General features: G+C 45.0%; 2 protein-coding genes across 3 annotated transcripts in view; both read left to right on the forward strand.

The window, feature by feature from the left end:
- The window catches only part of TSFM (Ts translation elongation factor, mitochondrial), a 31,777-nt gene that overhangs the window by 1,213 nt on the left and 11,114 nt on the right, over window positions 1-19,450 (forward strand). For both annotated transcript variants that reach the window (XM_023257173.2, XM_003988969.5), the window contains 6 exons: window positions 645-756; window positions 9,447-9,620; window positions 9,896-10,069; window positions 10,674-10,802; window positions 14,111-14,233; window positions 18,694-18,781. In XM_023257173.2, coding sequence (XP_023112941.2) covers window positions 9,564-9,620; window positions 9,896-10,069; window positions 10,674-10,802; window positions 14,111-14,233; window positions 18,694-18,781 — 571 coding nt within the window. In that variant the 5' untranslated portion in view covers window positions 645-756; window positions 9,447-9,563. Of the gene's footprint in view, window positions 1-644; window positions 757-9,446; window positions 9,621-9,895; window positions 10,070-10,673; window positions 10,803-14,110; window positions 14,234-18,693; window positions 18,782-19,450 lie in introns of those variants that run through there.
- EEF1AKMT3 (EEF1A lysine methyltransferase 3) lies at window positions 73-9,286 on the forward strand. Its single transcript, XM_023257175.2, has 3 exons — window positions 73-522; window positions 645-756; window positions 7,392-9,286. Exons 1-3 carry the CDS (start codon window positions 346-348, stop codon window positions 7,781-7,783), a joined length of 681 nt encoding a protein of 226 aa, XP_023112943.1. The 5' UTR covers window positions 73-345; the 3' UTR covers window positions 7,784-9,286.

Raw genomic sequence — 19,450 nt, forward strand, 5'->3', positions numbered from 1 at the left:
ACCTATGCACCCCGCAAGTGAGAGGGGTCCCAGGACCCCGCTTCCTACAGAATTGATCCTCGCTCCACCGCCCCCACCCCGTACCCGGGTCTCGGACCAGTCCGCCAGGGCCTGCCCCCCGTGGTTCGACGTGGGCCCCGTCGGGTGTCTGCTGGGGACCGGAGCGGGAGGGGCAGCTCCTCATCCCACCTCCAGGAAGTCAAAGTGCAGGAGGGAGGGCTGACTCGGGGAGGCGGGGCTCGGTGCCACGGAGAAGCTGAGTGGACCCGCAGCCCCCCACCCCTACCCCGCCTCAGATCCGGGATCCCAGAGCTGGACGCGGTGTCGGCGCACTCTCTCGGCCAGATGGCGGACCCCCGCGCAGATCCTGAATCAGAGCCCGAATCCGTGTTCCCGCGGGAGGTGGGGCTCTTTGCCGACTCTTACTCGGAGAAGAGCAGGTTCTCTTTCTGTGGGCACGTGCTGAGCATCACACAGAACTTCGGCTCCCGCCTTGGAGTGGCCGCGCGAGTGTGGGACGCGGTGAGGAGTGGGCGGTTCTGGACGAGGGTCCCGGGGAGGTCCAGATCCCCGACTCCCCCTCTCCCATATGGAGCCGTCCCCGCGACAGTTTTTTTTCCTCTCTCCCTTTTTTCCCCCCGTAGGCTCTGAGCCTGTGCAACTATTTCGAAAGTCAAAATGTGGATTTCCGAGGCAAGAAAGTGATCGAACTGGGCGCGGGGACGGGCATCGTGGGGATCTTGGCTGCGCTGCAGGGTGCGTGAACTTCGTGGCAGGAGGGAGTGGCGGGGACTGGGTGGTGGAGGAATAGTCACTCCCTGGATTCTTGGGAGAAGGGAGTGGTTTGCAACCAGATCAGTCTCTTAACACACTGTGTGTGTGTGTGTGTGTGTGTGTGTGTGTGTGTGTGTGTGTGTGTGTGTGTGTGTGTGTGAGTGCGGGCGCGCGCATCTTTCTGTGTGCCAGAGAAAGCGCCCAGGGTAGTTGATTGATTTGGGGGCCGGAAATAAAAATCGGGCAGGCTTTAGAGGAAGGAGTTGTTTCCACCTTTTTGCTCTTTGTGCTTTCGTGGACAATGCTGTCACTTAAAACCGCCTTTGCGGTTTTTGTCAAAATGCATATGTGGGGGGGACTCTGTAGGGGGAGCAATCTGCATGTATTAAACCTCAGGAGTGCTTTATAATTTTATCATGAATATATTTTAGATGTGTAAGGCTTTGACTGCTTGAGAGAAATAAGCTTGAGTTTCTGAGCATTAGGGTGTGTTTTGTGGGAAGTGGGGTAGGAATTAGGCACCACAGACTTGGGAAAGGAAAAGGGAAGGGAAGTTTTGCCTCACTTTTGTCAAGAACCCGAAACTACAAAGGAAACATTTCCTTAATTTATAATCTAACGGACAGGCAAAACCTCAAACCCAACACACTCATTTAAAACACTTATGATGTCAATGCAAATGTCTTCGTTCATGGGAATACAACTAGGTCACGTTCAGGGAGGTCTTCCCAGAGGCAGGCATTCATTCTTCTCTTCACTCAATCAGTATGTACTTGGAGTCTTCTATGTTCCAAGAATCATGCCAGGTATTGGGATACAACAGTGAGTAAGACAGATTTCCTGTTCCTGAAGAGCTTATGGTCTAGCGGGGAAGGTAGAGGAAGATGTTCCAGTACTGGAATTATGGTGATGTATGCACAGAGCCAGTGGACATGCTCTGGCTATGTCTCCCTTGACTCCCTGGGAATTCATCAAGGGAAAGCTCTGTCCAATGAGAAGGTGAACAGTGTGAACACAGCAGGCTCAGAAAGAACCAAGGGAGAGTTAAGAGCAATTTTCCACAACGGATGAGCAGACGAGAGGTGTGCAGTTATGCTAAAATGGGAGAAAAGTGTGGAATATGGATGGGAACACCTGTTTCTATATGCTCGAAGACTGGCTTCACCTCCTTTGCCCCTGATTCAGCTGCCAAGTAAGAAATGCGGGTGTCATCTTGTCCCTTGCCCTCTCCTGCTCACATCCCTGCAATCAGTCAATCCTGGGGGTCATATGTCCTTAATACTTCCCCTACTGTCTGCTCCTCTTCCTCCCATCTCTAGTTCAGGCCACTTCCCTGGGTTTTCACAAGTGTCTTCCAGCTTTCCCCTGGGAAGTTTAGCATGCCTAAATTAGATCTTGTGATCCTCCTGAACCCAGGCTTCCCCATCCCAGTTAATCAAACCATCATCTCCCCAGTGGGAAACCTAGACATCACCTTTGACATACATGCCCCTTTTTCTCACCCCCATATCCATTACTCAACTCCTACTGATTTTATGTCCTAAAGGCCTCTTGAACCTCATGTTTTTCCATCGACACTGATGGTTCCTCAGTCCATGCCTCCACCGTCACTTGCCTGGATTACTACATTTAGTCAAACTTGTCTTTCTGCTTTGAATCCTTGCCCCCACCTAGACCTCTGCCCACTCTACCCAGCAGTCAGAGTGATCTCTTCAAGAATGCAGTTGTACTTACCTTTCACCTCCATCTTTCAATGACTTCTTGTTCTTTCAAGATCAAACCAACACCTGTAGCATGGCCTCCAAGGTCCTGCCTCCCTCTCTGGACTCTTTTTGTGCCCTCCCTCCCTTCTTGTACTCTTCATGCTACATCTTGGCCTTCTGTCTGTGCCTCAAGTCTATCTTGATGTTCCCATCCTTGGAGCCTTCACACAGACTACTCTCTGTCTGCAGTGCTTGGATCACCTGGTTAATTCATACTCATCCTTCAATGCTCAGCTCAAACATCACTTCCAAGGGAAGGCCTCTTTGATATCCCCATCTCCAGGCTAAGGTGGACCCTCCTAGCATATACACAACTGTGCTGACTGGTTTCATTTTAAATTTATTGTTACTAACCTCAGGTGAGTCCTTACCTGCCACCCAGCTAGTCTATTACACTTCCCTTGTCCACTTATTCATCCACTCCTCTAAATATCTGTTGCTTACCTTTTCGCCTTCAAACCTGCCAATGCCTCCTCCCCCGTCTTCACCCTCAGCTGATGACTTTCTTGCCCCTCTCTTCTGATTGCTTCTATTTTCTCATAGAAAATGTCCACATGTTCTTATCACAACGTCTCCTCACCTGTCTATATCTTTTTTAAGGGTTGCCTTCTCCCCTGTTACCATGGATGAACACATTGTGCCCCTAGTTAAGGTCAAGCCCTCTACTTCTCACAAGACCCCGAACCTTCTCATCTGCTCAAAGACATTGTTCCAACAAACCTCCTCCCCACTCCCAGTCCCGCTGCATTATCAGTTTTTCCTTGTCTCTGGAACATTCTATGTGTGTGTGTCTATGCATGCATACACATCTATATCTATCTATCTATCTATCGATCTATCTATCTGTCTGGTATATTTTCTCCTATCTCAGAAGGAAACTGTTGGTTGTCCATATTCCTTCAGTTACCACCTCATTTCTCTGTTCTGCTTACAACAAAACTCCTCAAAAGAGTTACTTGTCATTGTCTGTAGTACCTGTCTTACTATTCTTCCCTCCATCTGTTCCACACTTCCACCCCCAGTTGCAGGAGTCAAGGTTGTGAGTTTCATTTCCAACTTTATTTCCAACCAGAGTCGGCCATGAAACCACCTTACTTGACTTTGCAGCATATGACTGCCCTTCCTCCTTGAGATGCTTCCTTTTGTTTCTAGAGTACCACACCTCTGCCTTCTGCTTACCTCACTGGCACTCTTTTCCAATCTCCTTTGGTTTCTTTTTATCTTGACAAATGGAAGTTTGAGTGTCCCAGGGCTCAGGAGCAGTCCTTTGACCCCTTCTGTTTTCAGTCTACACTCACTCCTGAGCAATCCCATCACCTCATGGGTTTAAATAACCTTTCTATGCTGATGACTCTATAATTCCCTCCTTTCCATCTCCAGACTTGTTTATGGAACCTCCTGCCTACTGATATCTTCACGTGGTTGTCTGGGGGGGCATCTCATGCTTAGTGTGTTCAGAAAGGAACCCATGATCTTCATGTCTGGTCCTGCTCCTCCTACAGCCTTCCTTCTCTGAGTACATAGCAATTCGGTCTTCTAGCCAGTCAGGTCAAACATCTTGGACCCGTCCTCAACTTCTGTCTCTCTCTCTGTAGTATTTCGTATCCAATCTGTCAGCAAATCCTGTTGACTGTACCTTCAAAATCATTCAGGATTTGACCACTTCTTAGATGTTGCTACTGCCCTGGTTTAAACCACCATCACCTCTCACCTGGGTCACTGTAGCTGCCTTCTAACTGGTCTCTGGTTCTGGCCTTACCCCTCTGTGGTCCTTTCTCATCATAGCAGCTAGAGTGATCCTTTTATTTTTTTTTTCCCTTATTTTTATTTTTTTTATTTTTTTTATTTTTTTATGTTTATTTATTTTTTATATGAAATTTATTGACAAATTGGTTTCCATACAACACCCAGTGCTCATCCCAAAAGGTGCCCTCCTCAATACCCATCACCCACCCTCTCCTCCCTCCCACCCCCCATCAACCCTCAGTTTGTTCTCAGTTTTTAAGAGTCTCTTATGCTTTGGCTCTCTCCCACTCTAACCTGTTTTTTTTTTTTTTTTCCTTCCCCTTCCCCATGGGTTCCTGTTAAGTTTCTCAGGATCCACATAAGAGTGAAACCATATGGTATCTGTCTTTCTCTGTATGGCTTATTTCACTTAGCATCACACTCTCCAGTTCCATCCACGTTGCTACAAAAGGCCATATTTCATTTTTTCTCATTGCCACGTAATATTCCATTGTGTATATAAACCACAATTTCTTTATCCATTCATCAGTTGATGGACATTTAGGCTCTTTCCATAATTTGGCTATTGTTGAGAGTGCTGCTATGAACATTGGGGTACAAGTGGCCCTATGCATCAGTACTCCTGTATCCCTTGGGTAAATCCCTAGCAGTGCTATTGCTGGGTCATAGGGTAGGTCTATTTTTAATTTTCTGAGGAACCTCCACACTGCTTTCCAGAGCGGCTGCACCAATTTGCATTCCCACCAACAGTGCAAGAGGGTTCCCGTTTCTCCACATCCTCTCCAGCATCTAGAGTCTCCTGATTTGTTCATTTTGGCCACTCTGACTGGCGTGAGGTGATACCTGAGTGTGGTTTTGATTTGTATTTCCCTGATAAGGAGCGACGCTGAACATCTTTTCATGTGCCTGTTGGCCATCCGGATGTCTTCTTTAGAGAAGTGTCTATTCATGTTTTCTGCCCATTTCTTCACTGGGTTATTTGTTTTTCGGGTGTGGAGTTTGGTGAGCTCTTTATAGATTTTGGATACTAGCCCTTTGTCCGATATGTCATTTGCGAATATCTTTTCCCATTCCGTTGGTTGTCTTTTAGTTTTGTTGGTTGTTTCCTTTGCTGTGCAGAAGCTTTTTATCTTCATAAGGTCCCAGTAATTCACTTTTGCTTTTAATTCCCTTGCCTTTGGGGATGTGTCGAGTAAGAGATTGCTACGGCTGAGGTCAGAGAGGTCTTTTCCTGCTTTCTCCTCTAGGGTTTTGATGGTTTCCTGTCTCACATTCAGGTCCTTTATCCATTTTGAGTTTATTTTTGTGAATGGTGTGAGAAAGTGGTCTAGTTTCAACCTTCTGCATGTTGCTGTCCAGTTCTCCCAGCACCATTTGTTAAAGAGGCTGTCTTTTTTCCACTGGATGTTCTTTCCTGCTTTGTCAAAGATGAGTTGGCCATACATTTGTGGGTCTAGTTCTGGGGTTTCTATTCTATTCCATTGGTCTATTTGTCTGTTTTTGTGCCATAGAGTGATCCTTTTAAAAGATATTTATTTTTAATGCTTATTTCTTTTTTGAGAGAGAGATAGCACAAGCAGGGGAGGGGCAGAGAGAGAGAGAGAGAGGGAGACACAATCTGAAACAGGTTCAATCTGTGCTGACAGTTCAGAGCCTGATGCGGGGCTTGAACTCATGGACCGCGAGATCATGACCTGAGCTGATGTCGGATGCTTAACCAACTGAGCCACCCGGGCACCCCCAGAGTGATCCTTTTAAAGCTGAAGTCAGTTTATGCCATTCTTCCACTTAAAATTCTCCAATAGCTTCCTGTCTCAGTAAATGCCAAATTTCTCACAGCCTCCTTACAAGGCCCTGGTGAGGATCTGGCCCATGCTTTCCTCCTCACCTACTCTGCTCCAGCCACTGGCCTTCCTGTGGACACACTTCTGGTGCAAGGTCTTTGCCCTTGCCAGTCCCTCATTTGGTACATTTTAGCCTGAGAGGTCCACATGGTTTGCTCCATCATTTCCTTCAGGTCTTTGCCCAAACATAATGTGTGTAGTGAGGCTTTTCCTAACCACTCAATTTAAAATCAAACTCCCCCCTCCCATAAGCAGTTCTCCCCCTTCTCTGCTTAATGCTTCACCATAGCGCCTATTACAATTTGATGTACAGTGTCATTCCTTTTACTTGTTTCGTTCATTGTCCACTTTTTGCCACTAGACCATAATTCCCATGAGTGGAGGGATTCTTGGCTGATTGGTTCACTGCTGTATTCTCAGCACCTGGCATATAGGCACCTAACAAATATTAACGAAGAAAGGAATCCTTAGTACTTCCTGTTCTGTAACAGTCATCATGATCATGATTAGTTTTGCAGTACCTAGTGTAAAATAAAACTCAAAAACTCTGAAATAAAACCCAAGGAAGGCTGAGGTTTTATCTTGCTCACCTCTATACTGCCAGAACTTAGTAGGTGCTCGATATCTGTATTTCTTGCATGAATGAAGCTTTCTGAAGTGCTAATCTGATTATCTTCACTCTCTGCCTCTACCTATAAAACCCACCACCCTCGGGATCAAGCCTGAGTCTCTTCAGCATGTCGTCATTATTCTCTTGTCTTGACACTTTTCTCCTCCCTTCCACATGCCCTAAGATTCAGCCTTCCTTGAATATGCATGCCTCTCACCACCAGGCCTTTGTACTTTCTGTTCTCTGCTTGGAAGGCTCCACCTGACTAACTAACTCCTACTTGTTCTTTAAGGCTTGCTGAGGTCATGTCTTCTGGGAAGTTTTCCCAACCCATGAAGTTTGGTTTCGGTCAGTAGAGGCTGGGTGCGCAGCCCATGTCCAGCTTGGTCCTGCCCAGTCTTCTGCTGACAGCTGATTGTTGTGTGTTGGGCAGAGAGGTTGAAGATTAGCTCAGAGGGAACGCTGATGTTATAGAATGTAATGAGAACGGCAGTGGGTGAGATGGAGGTGAGGGTAACTAAAAGCCAAAATGTTCACTTTGGGCTGTCAAGACACTGTCCTCTAGGCCCTGAGGTCTCTGGATCTTCTGGGCAGGAGCCAAGACCCCTCGATTGGTCCCTCTGACTTGCATTTCTCCTCCTTCCTTTCTCTCAGGGGGGGATGTTACCATCACTGACCTGCCCCTGGCCCTAGAGCAGATCCGGGGCAACGTCCAGGCCAATGTGCCGGCTGGAGGCCGGGCCCAGGTCCGCGCCTTGTCCTGGGGGATTGACCAGCATGTCTTCCCCGGAGACTATGACCTGGTGCTGGGGGCCGATATCGTGTACCTGGAGCCCACCTTCCCGCTGCTGCTGGGCACCCTTCAACACCTATGCGGGCCCCATGGCACCATCTATCTGGCCTCCAAGATGAGAGAGGAGCACGGGACAGAGAGCTTCTTTCAGCATCTCCTCCCCCAGCATTTCCAACTGGAGCTGGCCCAGCGGGATGAGGATGAAAATGTCAACATCTATAGGGCCAGGCACAGGGAACCAAGACCTGCTTGACATCACCCTTCTGTTCCTCTGAACCCCTTGTCCTAAGAAAGAAACTGCCATATCTCCAAAGCCATAAACACAAGGAAGAAAAGTATGGGTTTCCCTCGCCTCTCTTTCCTCCTTTTTTGTCCCCCCCCCCCCCCCGATGCTCTTAGGCAAGCGCAGGAAGGTGCCTGCTTGCTAGGAGTCTCAGAGCCCTAACAGCACTGGGTTAGAGCACAAAGGAAGTCCCCAGCTCTTGTTCTCAGAGGAGGAAGATAGGAGGGTGTCCAGGATTTCTAGGGGCAGGGGAGGCAAATGGGAGGTGAGAGCAGTGGCTGCAGAGAGACTGTCACTGAACCTTTCTGGTCCTGCTCCAGGAGGATGGATTCCAGATTCTAATGGAATTTCTTTTAAAGGGAAAGAAGATCATTTCTACATCCAAAGAACTCTGGCTTTTGCTGGGGTGGGGGTGGGGGCTAGGAAGGAAGAAGCCTCAGACCAGCCACTTCTTGCTTCTAGAGTCTGGTGGGACCATGGCCCTAACTGGGTCAAGTCCTCCCTGCCCTGAAGCCAGGGATAGGCAGCAAAGTTGTCCTTTGGACTCTAGCTTCTTTCATCTATTTTCGAGCTAGAGCCCTGACCACTAAGTACTAGGTTCTTCTCATCTTTGATTTTTCTTTAGGTTTTCAAGTGCTGTCGGTCCTTCCTTCCCAGCATGTTTTGTCTTCACCTGTATTCTCTCCCTGCTGCGGTGTCTCTGCTTGGGGCTCTCTTTACATACTCCTTGGGCCACATAACACCTCCTCTGGCCTCCGGGCCTTCATTCTCTCCCCTTCAAGCCATTTATCAAACTCTTGTGATCTTCCAAAATCAGCTGTGACTGGCTTCTGCTGCCTACAGCAAGAATAAGCGCCTTGGCTTGGTGCTCAGTCTATCCTGTGTGACCCAAACCACCCTTCCATTGCATTTTCAACTGGTTTCCTACGTGTACTGCAACCCCTGGGCAAATTACAGATGTCTACTCTGTTCCCTAAATCCACACCCAAACTCCCTGCTTTCTTCATTCTTTTTGATGATTCCCTGCTTGGAAGGGCTATTTCTACCTGTCAAAATCTTTATTACTCTTAGCCTCTTTCCTGAAAAAAGATTTTATTGAGCCTCTTGTTTGGATGTGATTTCTTTCTCTCTAGAGACCCTGTCACTGTTCCTCTTATGGGTATGTCTTGGGTGGTCATTGGTACCGGTTCCCTATTTTCTCGCCATTAGATTACCTTGGAGGGTAGGGCTGGGGTTTACTCCTCTCTAATTCCGTGAAGCGTAGCACACCTCGCGGCATATGGTAGATGTTCAACAACTATTTTGCTCATTCAACAAGCATTCACAGGGTTTGTTGAAGGCACTCCACCCCTACCTCCTCCCTAGGCCACCTTGGCCAAATTTCTGAACCCACCCGCCTACCTTGCAGTTTGTCGTGTCTTAAATATATAATGACTGTGAAAGATGAATGGAAATAAAGAAGCATAAAGTGTTGCCACATGTCTTGAATTGTTATTTTGCGACGACTTTGTCTCACGGTTTGCGTTATTTTCACCGAGGGCGGGGGGCGGGGGGGGGCGCGGTAATTTCCTTGTGAAATGCAGTTGCGGAAAGTGAAGCCGAGTTGACGAGCGTGCCCACCCCCGGTCAGCAGGTGGCGCTGCCCTCGCTTGTCGCGTTGAGGTGGAGAAGTTTGGCCCCGCCGCCACGCCGTAGGCCTGTGGCCTCACCGCTGCGCCGGCCGCCGGAAGTGTGCTCGGGAGCCAGAGAGATGTCGCTGCTGCGGTCGTTGCGCCTCTGCCTGGTCGCGCGGGCCGGGACCTGCCCGGTGAGGGGTCTTGGCCTCGTTACCGTCCCGCTCTCCTTGCACATCTCCCGTGCGCTTGGAACGCACCCTTCCCTTCCTCTGTCCCCCCGTTCGACTCCGTCCCATCCTTCCTCCGACCTCAGTGTTTCTTCGCGGTCCAGTCCCCGGTTGGCTGCCTTTCCCCACCCCCCCGAGCCCCAGTCTCTCCTAAGGTGGCGTCCCTGCTGACGTGCTTTCGGCCTCCCGGAGCTGCTGGCTGCTTCCTGCTTCTCATACCTTTCTTCTCACCCCTGCAGGCGGGGCCCCTTCAGCTTCAGTCGTCTCAGCCCAGGCACACATTTCACACTGGGCCCAGGTTGGCTTCCTCGGCCTCCAGCAAGGAACTTCTCCTGAAGCTGCGACGAAAAACAGGCTACTCCTTTGTGAACTGCAAGAAAGCTCTGGAGGCTTGTAGCGGGGATCTCAAACAGGTGTGGGGGAGGGGGACGAGGGGAGCGGGGCGGGGTAGTAGGGCCTGACCTCAGTGTCTCAGAGAGGTGCTTCCAGGGAGCAGTAAATCAGACCTGCTGCCCAGTGACCCGTAACGGCACAGCTCTAGATAGGATTCTGGCTTAAAATGACAACCTCACCCTTTTACTGTGTTTTGGCCCTAGAAGCAATGAGCTCAGGATCCCACGGTTAACAATCCGTATTCCAAGCACGACTGCTGTGCTGTTTCCTGCTGCTTGGAGCCGACAGGGCTTGTGTGGGCTTTGGGAGTCAGACCCACCAGGACTTAAACCGTGATCTTGGACACCTTACTTAGTCTTTCAGAGTTGCATTGTTCTTGTCTGTATGATAAAAATGCTATTGTCTGTTCCATAGGGTTGTTGTGAAGATTAAATTTATCCAGAGCACCAGGCGCTGGTGCTGGTATTTGGCAGTCGGTAGGCTGCCAGTAAATGAAAGACTACTTTAGTTTCCGTTATAGGATTGAAGAGAAGCAGAAAGAATCAGGGAACCTGAACGTACTGTAGAGCCCCTTTCAGTTCTAAATTCTGTGACTCCGTCATCTGCCCTGTTTTCAATTTATAGGCAGAGAGCTGGCTCCACAAGCAGGCCCAGAAGGAAGGCTGGAGCAGAGCTGCCAAACTCCACGGCAGAAAAACTAAAGAAGGTCTGATTGGGCTACTTCAGGAAGGAAACACAACTGTATTAGTGGAGGTGAGTTGTCCGAATTCCAGAGACCAGGAGCACTTACCTCTTGGGTGTGAAGCTTTGTGGTAGATACTTTGCATTCTTTTTTTATTATTTTATATTGTTTTGTTTTTCTAATTTACATCCAAGTTAGTTAGCATATAGTGCAACAGTGATTTCAGGAGTAGATTCCTTAATGCCCCTTGCCCACATAGCCCATCCGCCCTCCCATGACCCCTCTAGTAACCCTCTGTTCTCCATATTTAAGAGTCTCTTATGTTTTGTCCCCCTCCCTGTTTTTATATTATTTTTGCTTCCCTTCCCTTGTGTTCATCTGTTCTGTGTCTTAAAGTCCTCATATGAGTGAAGTCATCTGATATTTGTCTTCCTCTGAGTGGCTAATTTCGCTTAGCATAATACCCTCTAGTTCCATCCACGTAGTTGCAGATGGCAAGATTTTGTTCTTTTTGATTACCGAGTAATACTTCCTTGTATGTATATATATACACCACATCTTCTTTATCCATTCATCCATCGATGGACATTTGGGCTCTTTCCATAATTTGGTTATTGTCGATAGTGCTGCTATAAACTTGGGGGTGCATGTGTCCCTTCGAAACAGCATACCTGTATCCCTCGGATAAATAGTAGTGCAATTGCTGGGTCGTAGAGTAGTTCTAGTTTTAGTTTTTTGAGGAACCTCCATGCTGTTTTCCAGAGTGGCTGTACTAGCTTGCATTCCCACCAGCAATGCAAAAGAGATCCTCTTTCTCCACATCCTCACCAACATGTGTTGTTGCCTGAATTTTTAATGTTAGCTATTCTGACAGGTGTGAGATGGTATCTCAGTGTGGTTTTGATTTGTATTTCCCTGATGATGAGTGATGATGTTGAGCATTTTTTCGTGTGTCGGTTGGCCATCTGGATGTCTTCTTTGGAGAAGTGCCTATTCATGTCTTTTGCCCATTTCTTCACTGGATTATTTGTTTTTAGGTGTTGAGTTTGATAAGTTCTTTGTAGATTTTGGATACTTACCCTTTATCTGATATGTTGTTTGCAAATATCTTCTTCCATTCTGCCAGTTGCCTTTTAGTTTTGCTGATTGTTTCCTTTACTGTGCAGAAGCCTTTTATTTCGATGATGTCCCAGGAGTTCATTTTTGCTTTTGTTTCCCTTGCCTCTGGAGATGTGTTGAGTAAAAAGATGCTGCGGTCAAGATCAAAGAGATTTTTGCCTGCTTTCTCCTTGAGGGTTTTGATGGCTTCCTGTTTTACATTTAGGTCTTTCATCCATTTTGAGTTTATTTTTGTGTATGGTGTAAGAAAGTGGTCTAGGTTCATTTTTCTGCAGGTCGCTGTCCAGTTTTCCCAGCACCATTTGTTGAAGAGACTTTCTTTATTTCATTGGATATTCTTTCCTGCTTTGTCAAAGATTAGCTTGCCATATGTTTATGGGTCCATTTCTGGGTTCTCTATTCTGTTTCATTGATCTGAGTGTCTGATTTTGTGCCGGTACCATACTGTATTGATGATTACAGCTTTGTAATACAGCTTGAAGTCCAGATACTTTGCATTCTTAAAGAAGAGATCTAAAAGGTTGCTGGAATTAAACTGTTGTGGGGCACCTGAGTGGCTTAGTCGGTTAAGCATCTGACTCGATTTCAGCTCAGGTCATGATCTCAATGATCTTGTGGGTTCAAGCCCCAAGTCGGGCTCCACACTGACGGAGCAGAGCCTGCTTGAGATTTTCTCTCTCTCTTTCACTGCCCCTCCCCCACATGCATGTGTGTGCTCTGTCTCTCTTTCGCTCTCTCTCTCAAATAAGTAACCTTAAAAGGAAAATAAACTGGTGAGACCACAGTTACTGTGAATTCACATAAGTTTAGAAATGCACAGGTGTGTTGACAATTAAAAGCCCAGCAGTCAAGAATATTATAGATATCCCCCAGTTTTCAAAAGCTTGTGTTACACACCCTGCTTTTACAAAAGACCTATATTTGTACCTGTTTTTGTTTTTTGTTCACCAAAGGAAATCTAAAGAGTACTTTCACTTTTATGAAAAAAGGCAAAAAGTGAGAATAGCATTCAGTGTTGGATTTGCACTGAGCCATTAAAGAGGCAGGGGATACTGTAGCAGTGAGAGTTGCCCCGCCAAACTTCTTCCCCCATGAACTATACTCAGCTTCCAGCCACCACAGCTTTGATCTTTGTGAGCACCTGTGCTTTATGTGCATTTATTTTGTGCATCCATTTCCATATAAATGAATGGTAATTGATTTTTCCGCCTTGTGCCATTTTACCTTATGAAAGGTTTTATAGGAACACTACTTTTGGATAGTGGGGCAGACCTGTGCTTCTGAATGTGAGTCTCCTGTAGCCTTATACCTTTTCATGGATTGTTTCCTGGAACAGATTTTAAAGCCAGGAATTTATATTAATTAGTTGATGGATAGCAAGTAGCTGGGTTTTTTTTGTTTGTTTTTAATGTTCATTTATTTTTGAGAGAGAGAGCATGTGGAGGAGGGGAAGAGAGAGAGGGAGACAGAGGATCAGAAGCAGGCTGTGTACTGACAACAGAAAGCCCGATGTGGGGCTCATACTCACGAGCTGTGAGATCATGACCTGAACCAAAGTTGGACACTTAACTGACTGAGCCAACCAGGCGGCCCAAGTAGCTGTTTTAGAGGAGGTTTAGGGGCCTTAATTGGCAAAGAATCAGATGGGGATTAGTATAGAGTGAGAAAAGGAGATAAGCACGCTGACAGCCAAAGTGGTTTGGTGTTGGAGGAGGCTGGAGAATGAGGTGATGAAGGCCTACAGCCACAGGCAAGTAGTGAACTCGTAATGAATCCTTTGGGGACACCATGGAACCATCTTTTGAATGTGTGGGTCATTGCTAATTCACTGGCAGAGGAGGAACCGCTTCATTCAGTTTCTGACTTCAAGCTAGGAAAGGAACTGCAGCTTTAAAATTCTGGGGTCATTAAATGTCCATCGACTGATGAATGGATAAAGAAGATGTGTGTGTGTGTGTGTGTGTGTGTGTGTGTGTGTGTGTGTGTGTGTATACACATACACAAAATGGAATATTACTCGACAATGAAAAAGAATGAAATCTTGCCATTTGCAAGATGGAAATGGAACTGGATGGAACTGGAGGGTATTATGCTGGGTGAAATAAGTCAGAGAAAAAAAATTAAATTCTGGGGTCATTTATTTCTGTCTTGTTGAGCCTGCAGCTTGTTCTACAGTACTTTGGTTTACTCTGCAATCTTAAGGCACTTTGGGAAACCATCAGTGAACAGCTTACACAGCCACATAACTTTGTTCCCACAGGTGAACTGTGAGACAGATTTTGTTTCCAGAAATATAAAATTTCAGCAGTTGGTCCAGCAAGTAGCCCTGGGCACCCTGTTGCATTGTCAGAACCTAAAGGATCAGCTCTCCACATACAGTAAAGTGAGTTGTGGGGACTGTCAACATGCTGGGTTTGCACACACACCCCTTTCTTCGGGTCTTTGCTGTTCTCTTTTTTCGGACGTTCTCATGGGTCCCTTCCTTGCTTCCTGTCCCTGCTTAAATGTTCTCTCTTTGGAGAGGAGTATCGTTCCTCCTGTTGCTCTGTTCCCTTATTTTGCTTCATTTTAAATTTTTTGTTACATATTTACATACTGTGTTTTTATTTATTTATATATTGCCTTTCCCAACAGAATGGGAGAACTTGTCTTTTCACTACTGTGTGTCTGGTGAAAGAGGAGTGGGCCCAGCATTTGGTTCGGGCTCATTAAATCTGTGTTGAATGAATGAATGCCAGTGGGGCAGAGTCTGTCAAGTCAGGGGAAGCTTTGTATTCCGAAAACACAAAATTGGTTCTGGTAACTTAAATAATGAAGACTGTTTAAATAAATAACTATACTTACAATTGGCCTAGAGAGGATTTCTAAATACAGGTATTGGAGAAGGCACAATTTAGGAGAATAGGCATATTCTTGTCCAAAGAGGATCAGGATGGAATTATATCAGTCTACCTTTGGTTCATCCTTACTATTAAGGCAAAAACAAACCAACTGCTCAAAATAGTTTTTTTATGTTTAGTACCACCTTTTTCCTCCTATTTATCCTTCTCTTGAGAGCTCATAGTAACTGTTAATTGTTACTGGCATTAAATAGTCATTATATGGAAAACCATGTGGTGATTATTGAGTATTGAGTAGATGAGCCACTTGAGCTACAAGTTCTAATTTTTTTTAAAGTGTATTTATTTTTGAGAGGGAGAGAGAGTGTGCACAGGGAAGGGGCAGGGAGAGAGGGAAAGAGAGAACCTGAAGCTCACGAACCATGAGATCATGACCTGAGCTGAAACCAAGAGTTGGATGCTTAACTGACTGAGCAACCCAGGTGCCCCCCCCTTTTAATGTTAATTTTTGAGAGTGAGAGCGTGAACAGAGGAAGGTGCAGAGAGAGAGGGGAACAGAGGATCCGAAGTGGGCTCTGAGCTGACAGCAGAGAACCTGATGCAGGGCTCAAACTCAAGAACCATCATGAGATCATGACCAGAGCCAAAGTGGGATGCTCAACTGATTGAGCTACCCAGACAACCCATTTTTAACTTTAGTTTTGAAAAACATTCGGACTTACAGAAAAGTTGCCAGTGTTTTACAATAAGCTACTTGTATTTTTATGTAGATTCACCATTTATTAACATTTTGACTCATTTGCTTTATCACTTTTTTTTTTTAAAGCTTATTTATTTGAGTGAGAGAGAGTGCACGCACAAGGGAGGAGCAGAGAGAGAGGAGAGAGAGAATCTCAAGCAGGCTCCACGCTGTCAGAGCAGAATCACAAATCATGAGATCATGACCTGAGCCAAAATCAAGAGTCAGACACTCAACCAACTGAGCCACCCAGGCGCCCTGCTTTATTACTCTTTATATACATCTTATTATTATTATGACTATTTTATTTGATTTTATTTTTAAGATTTTATTTTTAAATAATCTCTACAGTGAATGTGGGGCTTGAACTCACAACCCCAAGATCAAGAGTCGTATGCTCAACTGACTGAGCCAGCCAGGAGTCCCATCAATATTTCAAAACTTTTTGCAAGTATGTTGCAGACATCAAGACCCTTTTCCCCTTGAACACATTGTCTTCTGAAAATAACATTCGTCTATGTAACCACAGTTTAGTAATCACATTTAGGAACTTAAACATTGATACAATATTTTAATTTACATAATATATGGTAACATTCATATTTTGCCAGCTAGCAATTTTTTTTCTGTTCCAGGACAGTGCAGTACAGTTGGAATTAAGTGTATTGCAATTAGTTGTGTGTCTGTTTAGTCTTCTTTCTTTGTTCCTCAGCCTTTCTTTGTCTTTCATTACATTGACCTTTTTTTCTTAAAAGATTCTGTTTTTAAATAATCTCCACATCCACGGCGGGTCTTGAACTTACAACCCCAAGATCAAGAGTTAGCATGCTCTTCTGACTGAGCCAGCCAGGTGCCCCCATTGACATTTTTGAAGGGTTTAGGACAGTACTGCAGAATAATCTTCAGTTTGGGTTTGTTTGATGTTTCTTCATAGAGTATAGATTTTTAGCATGAATATTAAATGCTTATTTATTTTTGAGAGAGAGAGAGAGACACAGAACGTGAGTGGGAAAGGGGCAGAGAGAGAGGGAGACACAGAATCCGAAGCAGGCTCCAGGCTCTGAGCTGTCAGCACAGAGCCCGATGCGGGGCTTGAACTCACAAACTCTGAGATCACAACTTGAGCCCAAGTCGGACACTTAACCGACTGAACCACCCAGGTGCCCCTTGGCATGAATAGTTAATAAGTTATCCTGAATTTTTCTCAGAATATCATATCAGGAAGCATGTAATGACTGTTGGTCCCATTATTGATGTTAATTTTGATCTTTTCTTGGTTAGGGTGTAAAGTTATTCTGTTCCTCTTTGTAATTAACAAGTAATCTGTGTGGGAGATTCTTTGAGAATATGTAAATGTCCAGTTCCCCAAAAATCTTACCTGAAAGTATTAGCATCCACTGACTCTTGTCAGGGTCAGTTATTTAATTTATTTAAAAAAATTTTTTTAATGTTTTTATTTTATCTTTTTTTGAGAGAGAGTGTGAATGGGGGAGGGGCAGAGAGAGAGAGAGAGACACAGAATCTGAAGCAGGCTCCAGGCTCCAAGCTGTCAGCACAGAGCCCGACGTGGGGCTCAAACCCACGAACCGTGAGATCATGACCTGAGCAGAAGTCGGACATTTAACTGACTGAGCCGCCCATGCACCCCATGTCAGGGTCATTTATTACTATGATAGTTGCGTAATGGTTATATTTTGAACTCTTACAGCTTCTTTTACATGTATTAGTTTTATCAGTTGGCATTCTACCGTAAGAAAGACTTCTCCCTGTGTTTAGTGATTTACTTAGTACTAGCATCAATGCATGGATTATTTTATACAATATGTCGTAATTCATTATATGATCCATTATTTAGTTTGATGCTCAAATTATCCCTGGATTTGGCCAGTGCAAGCTGGCTGTACTGACCGTTTGAATATGTGCTCATTATTTTCTGAATATTTCCTTACTTTGTGGCATAACAAGATACTTTGGGCCTATGTCATACTTTCCTTGCCCCACCCGTGGAATTGGCCACTTCTCCAAGGAGTCCTGATCCTTTTTAATGGGGGAATAGTTTTTAGAAACCAAGATCTGGTCATTACATATGCTTATTTCGACTGAGATGTCATTGCTGCTATGTTCTTTCAGCAGACAGATCCAGGAAGAGAGAGAGAGAGAGAGAGAGAGAGAGAGAGAGAGAGAGAAAGAGAGTGTGTGTGTGTGTGTGTGTCTGTGTGTGTCCGTGTGTATCCTAATCCTGCATCACAAGGTTCTTCCTTTCCTTCCCCCATTCTATATTTGTATCTTTCTTCTCTCACAGTTAGTACACTTGGCTGTTAGCAACTTCAGTATGTTTACTTGTTTACCCATTGGTATAATACACACTAAATTGCTTTAGAGTTTCTATACCTGACCACTGCAAATAACAAACCTATTAAGGAGTTCAAGATTTCTTTGATCTTTTTTTTGTCTTTACACTTATGTGGTCAAAGGACTATTCTGAAAGTTACTTGGATTAGTTTTTTTTCCCCTTTCTGTGAAGTTACGTTATTCGTTTGAAATATAGTTAGTCTTAGGTTTCTGTTTAGTCAGTTTCGGTTTTACCTCAGGATTCTCTTTAATCTAATTTTGTTTTCAAATATGTAAAACATTCACAAGATTCTGAAAGTTAAAACTGTAATGCACACACACAGATCTCTCCCTACTTCTCTCCTTTGTACCATATTCTTGTCCGCTCCTGTAGATAACCAGTTTCATCGGTTTTTGGTTTTCCTTTACCTTTTTTTGCAAAACTCAGCATATTTATATAAATACTACTTTCTTATACAAATGGTGGTATACTGTACATGTGCTCTTTTAAATTGCTTTTTTCACTTAATACTGTATCCTGGAAATAATCCATGGCAACCTTTGCAGATCTTTCTTTCTTTTTTCCTTTCTCCCAGCAGCATGGTTTTCCACTATGTGGCCGTGCCGTGGTTTATTCAACCAGTCTTTGAGCTTTAACGTTTTATGATTGTTTGAAAATACTGTTCTTGGTATCTAGGAAATTACAATTTAAAAAGTTAGGCCAGAGGATGGGATTGGGATGGAATTGGGGGTGGTGCGGTGATAGAATAAAATATTTATAAAAATGGAACTGTTACATCTTTGGCTTATTGAAAACATTCATTTGTATGTAGTTGTCTTAAATCATTTTTTGAGAAATACGCTATTTTTGCCTAGACTCTTGATCATTTAAATAGGACAGAACTGATTCATTCATTTTCTTTATGCGCTAAGGGCTTCTTGAATTCCTCCGAGCTCTCTGAACTTCCCGCTGGGCCTGAGACCGAAGGCTCTCTCAAGGATCAGCTAGCTTTAGCAATTGGTAAGTATTTGTAAGCATTGTGGGAACTGGAAGTTGAGAACTGGATCTCATGGTATCTTTGGTATTCTCCACACCCAGATCAAGAATCACAAACTCATGTGCCTACATGGGTCAGATACTATGAATGTGGGAAGTGGGTCGTGTTGTGTGGTAGATATTAGTGAGCTATAGGCTCCCTGAAAAGCTCACGCTCTGCTGAACGAGACCATTACCAAGCTCCAGCCATTTGTTACCTCGGGGTCCCAGTGTGGTCAGAATTTTTAAATTCCTTTAAAAGAATTTAGCTTTGTATGCAAAAATTTTAGTTTTTTGGCTATTTGCTGCTAATCACAATCATTTTCGGCACTGCAGGCCTCACTTTACTGACTAAACTAATAAGCATGTCTTCGGGCAGGGATGGCCTTTGGCACCTTCCAGTTGACTACTTCTCTCTCTACACTGTGGGAGAAACAGTACATCAGAAGTCATCTCACCTTCTTTATGGAGGGATCCAGGAATATTTTGGGGTGTCGTGTGTAGGAATTTCATCTCTTTTTTAGAACAATCTGATCCTGAATTTGTGAAGGTACGTTCTCTCAGAACCCACTGGCTGCAGGCACCACATCTGGGTCATTGTGCCAGAACGGGTGGGGATTTTGCTTTCTTTCTACATGTCCTTGATGGAAGCAG

The sequence above is a fragment of the Felis catus genome, chromosome B4 (assembly GCF_018350175.1).
Source record: "Felis catus isolate Fca126 chromosome B4, F.catus_Fca126_mat1.0, whole genome shotgun sequence".
NCBI lineage: Eukaryota > Metazoa > Chordata > Mammalia > Carnivora > Felidae > Felis > Felis catus.

What these genes read in the sequence shown, in the direction of transcription:
- EEF1AKMT3 (XM_023257175.2), top strand. Translation starts at nt 346, where the DNA reads ATGGCGGACCCCCGCGCAGATCCTGAATCAGAGCCCGAATCCGTGTTC. An exon ending in CCGCGCGAGTGTGGGACGCG is followed by an intron (nt 523 to 644) that starts GTGAGGAGTGGG and finishes TTCCCCCCGTAG; the next exon opens with GCTCTGAGCCTGTGCAACTA. An exon ending in GATCTTGGCTGCGCTGCAGG is followed by an intron (nt 757 to 7,391) that starts GTGCGTGAACTT and finishes CCTTTCTCTCAG; the next exon opens with GGGGGGATGTTACCATCACT.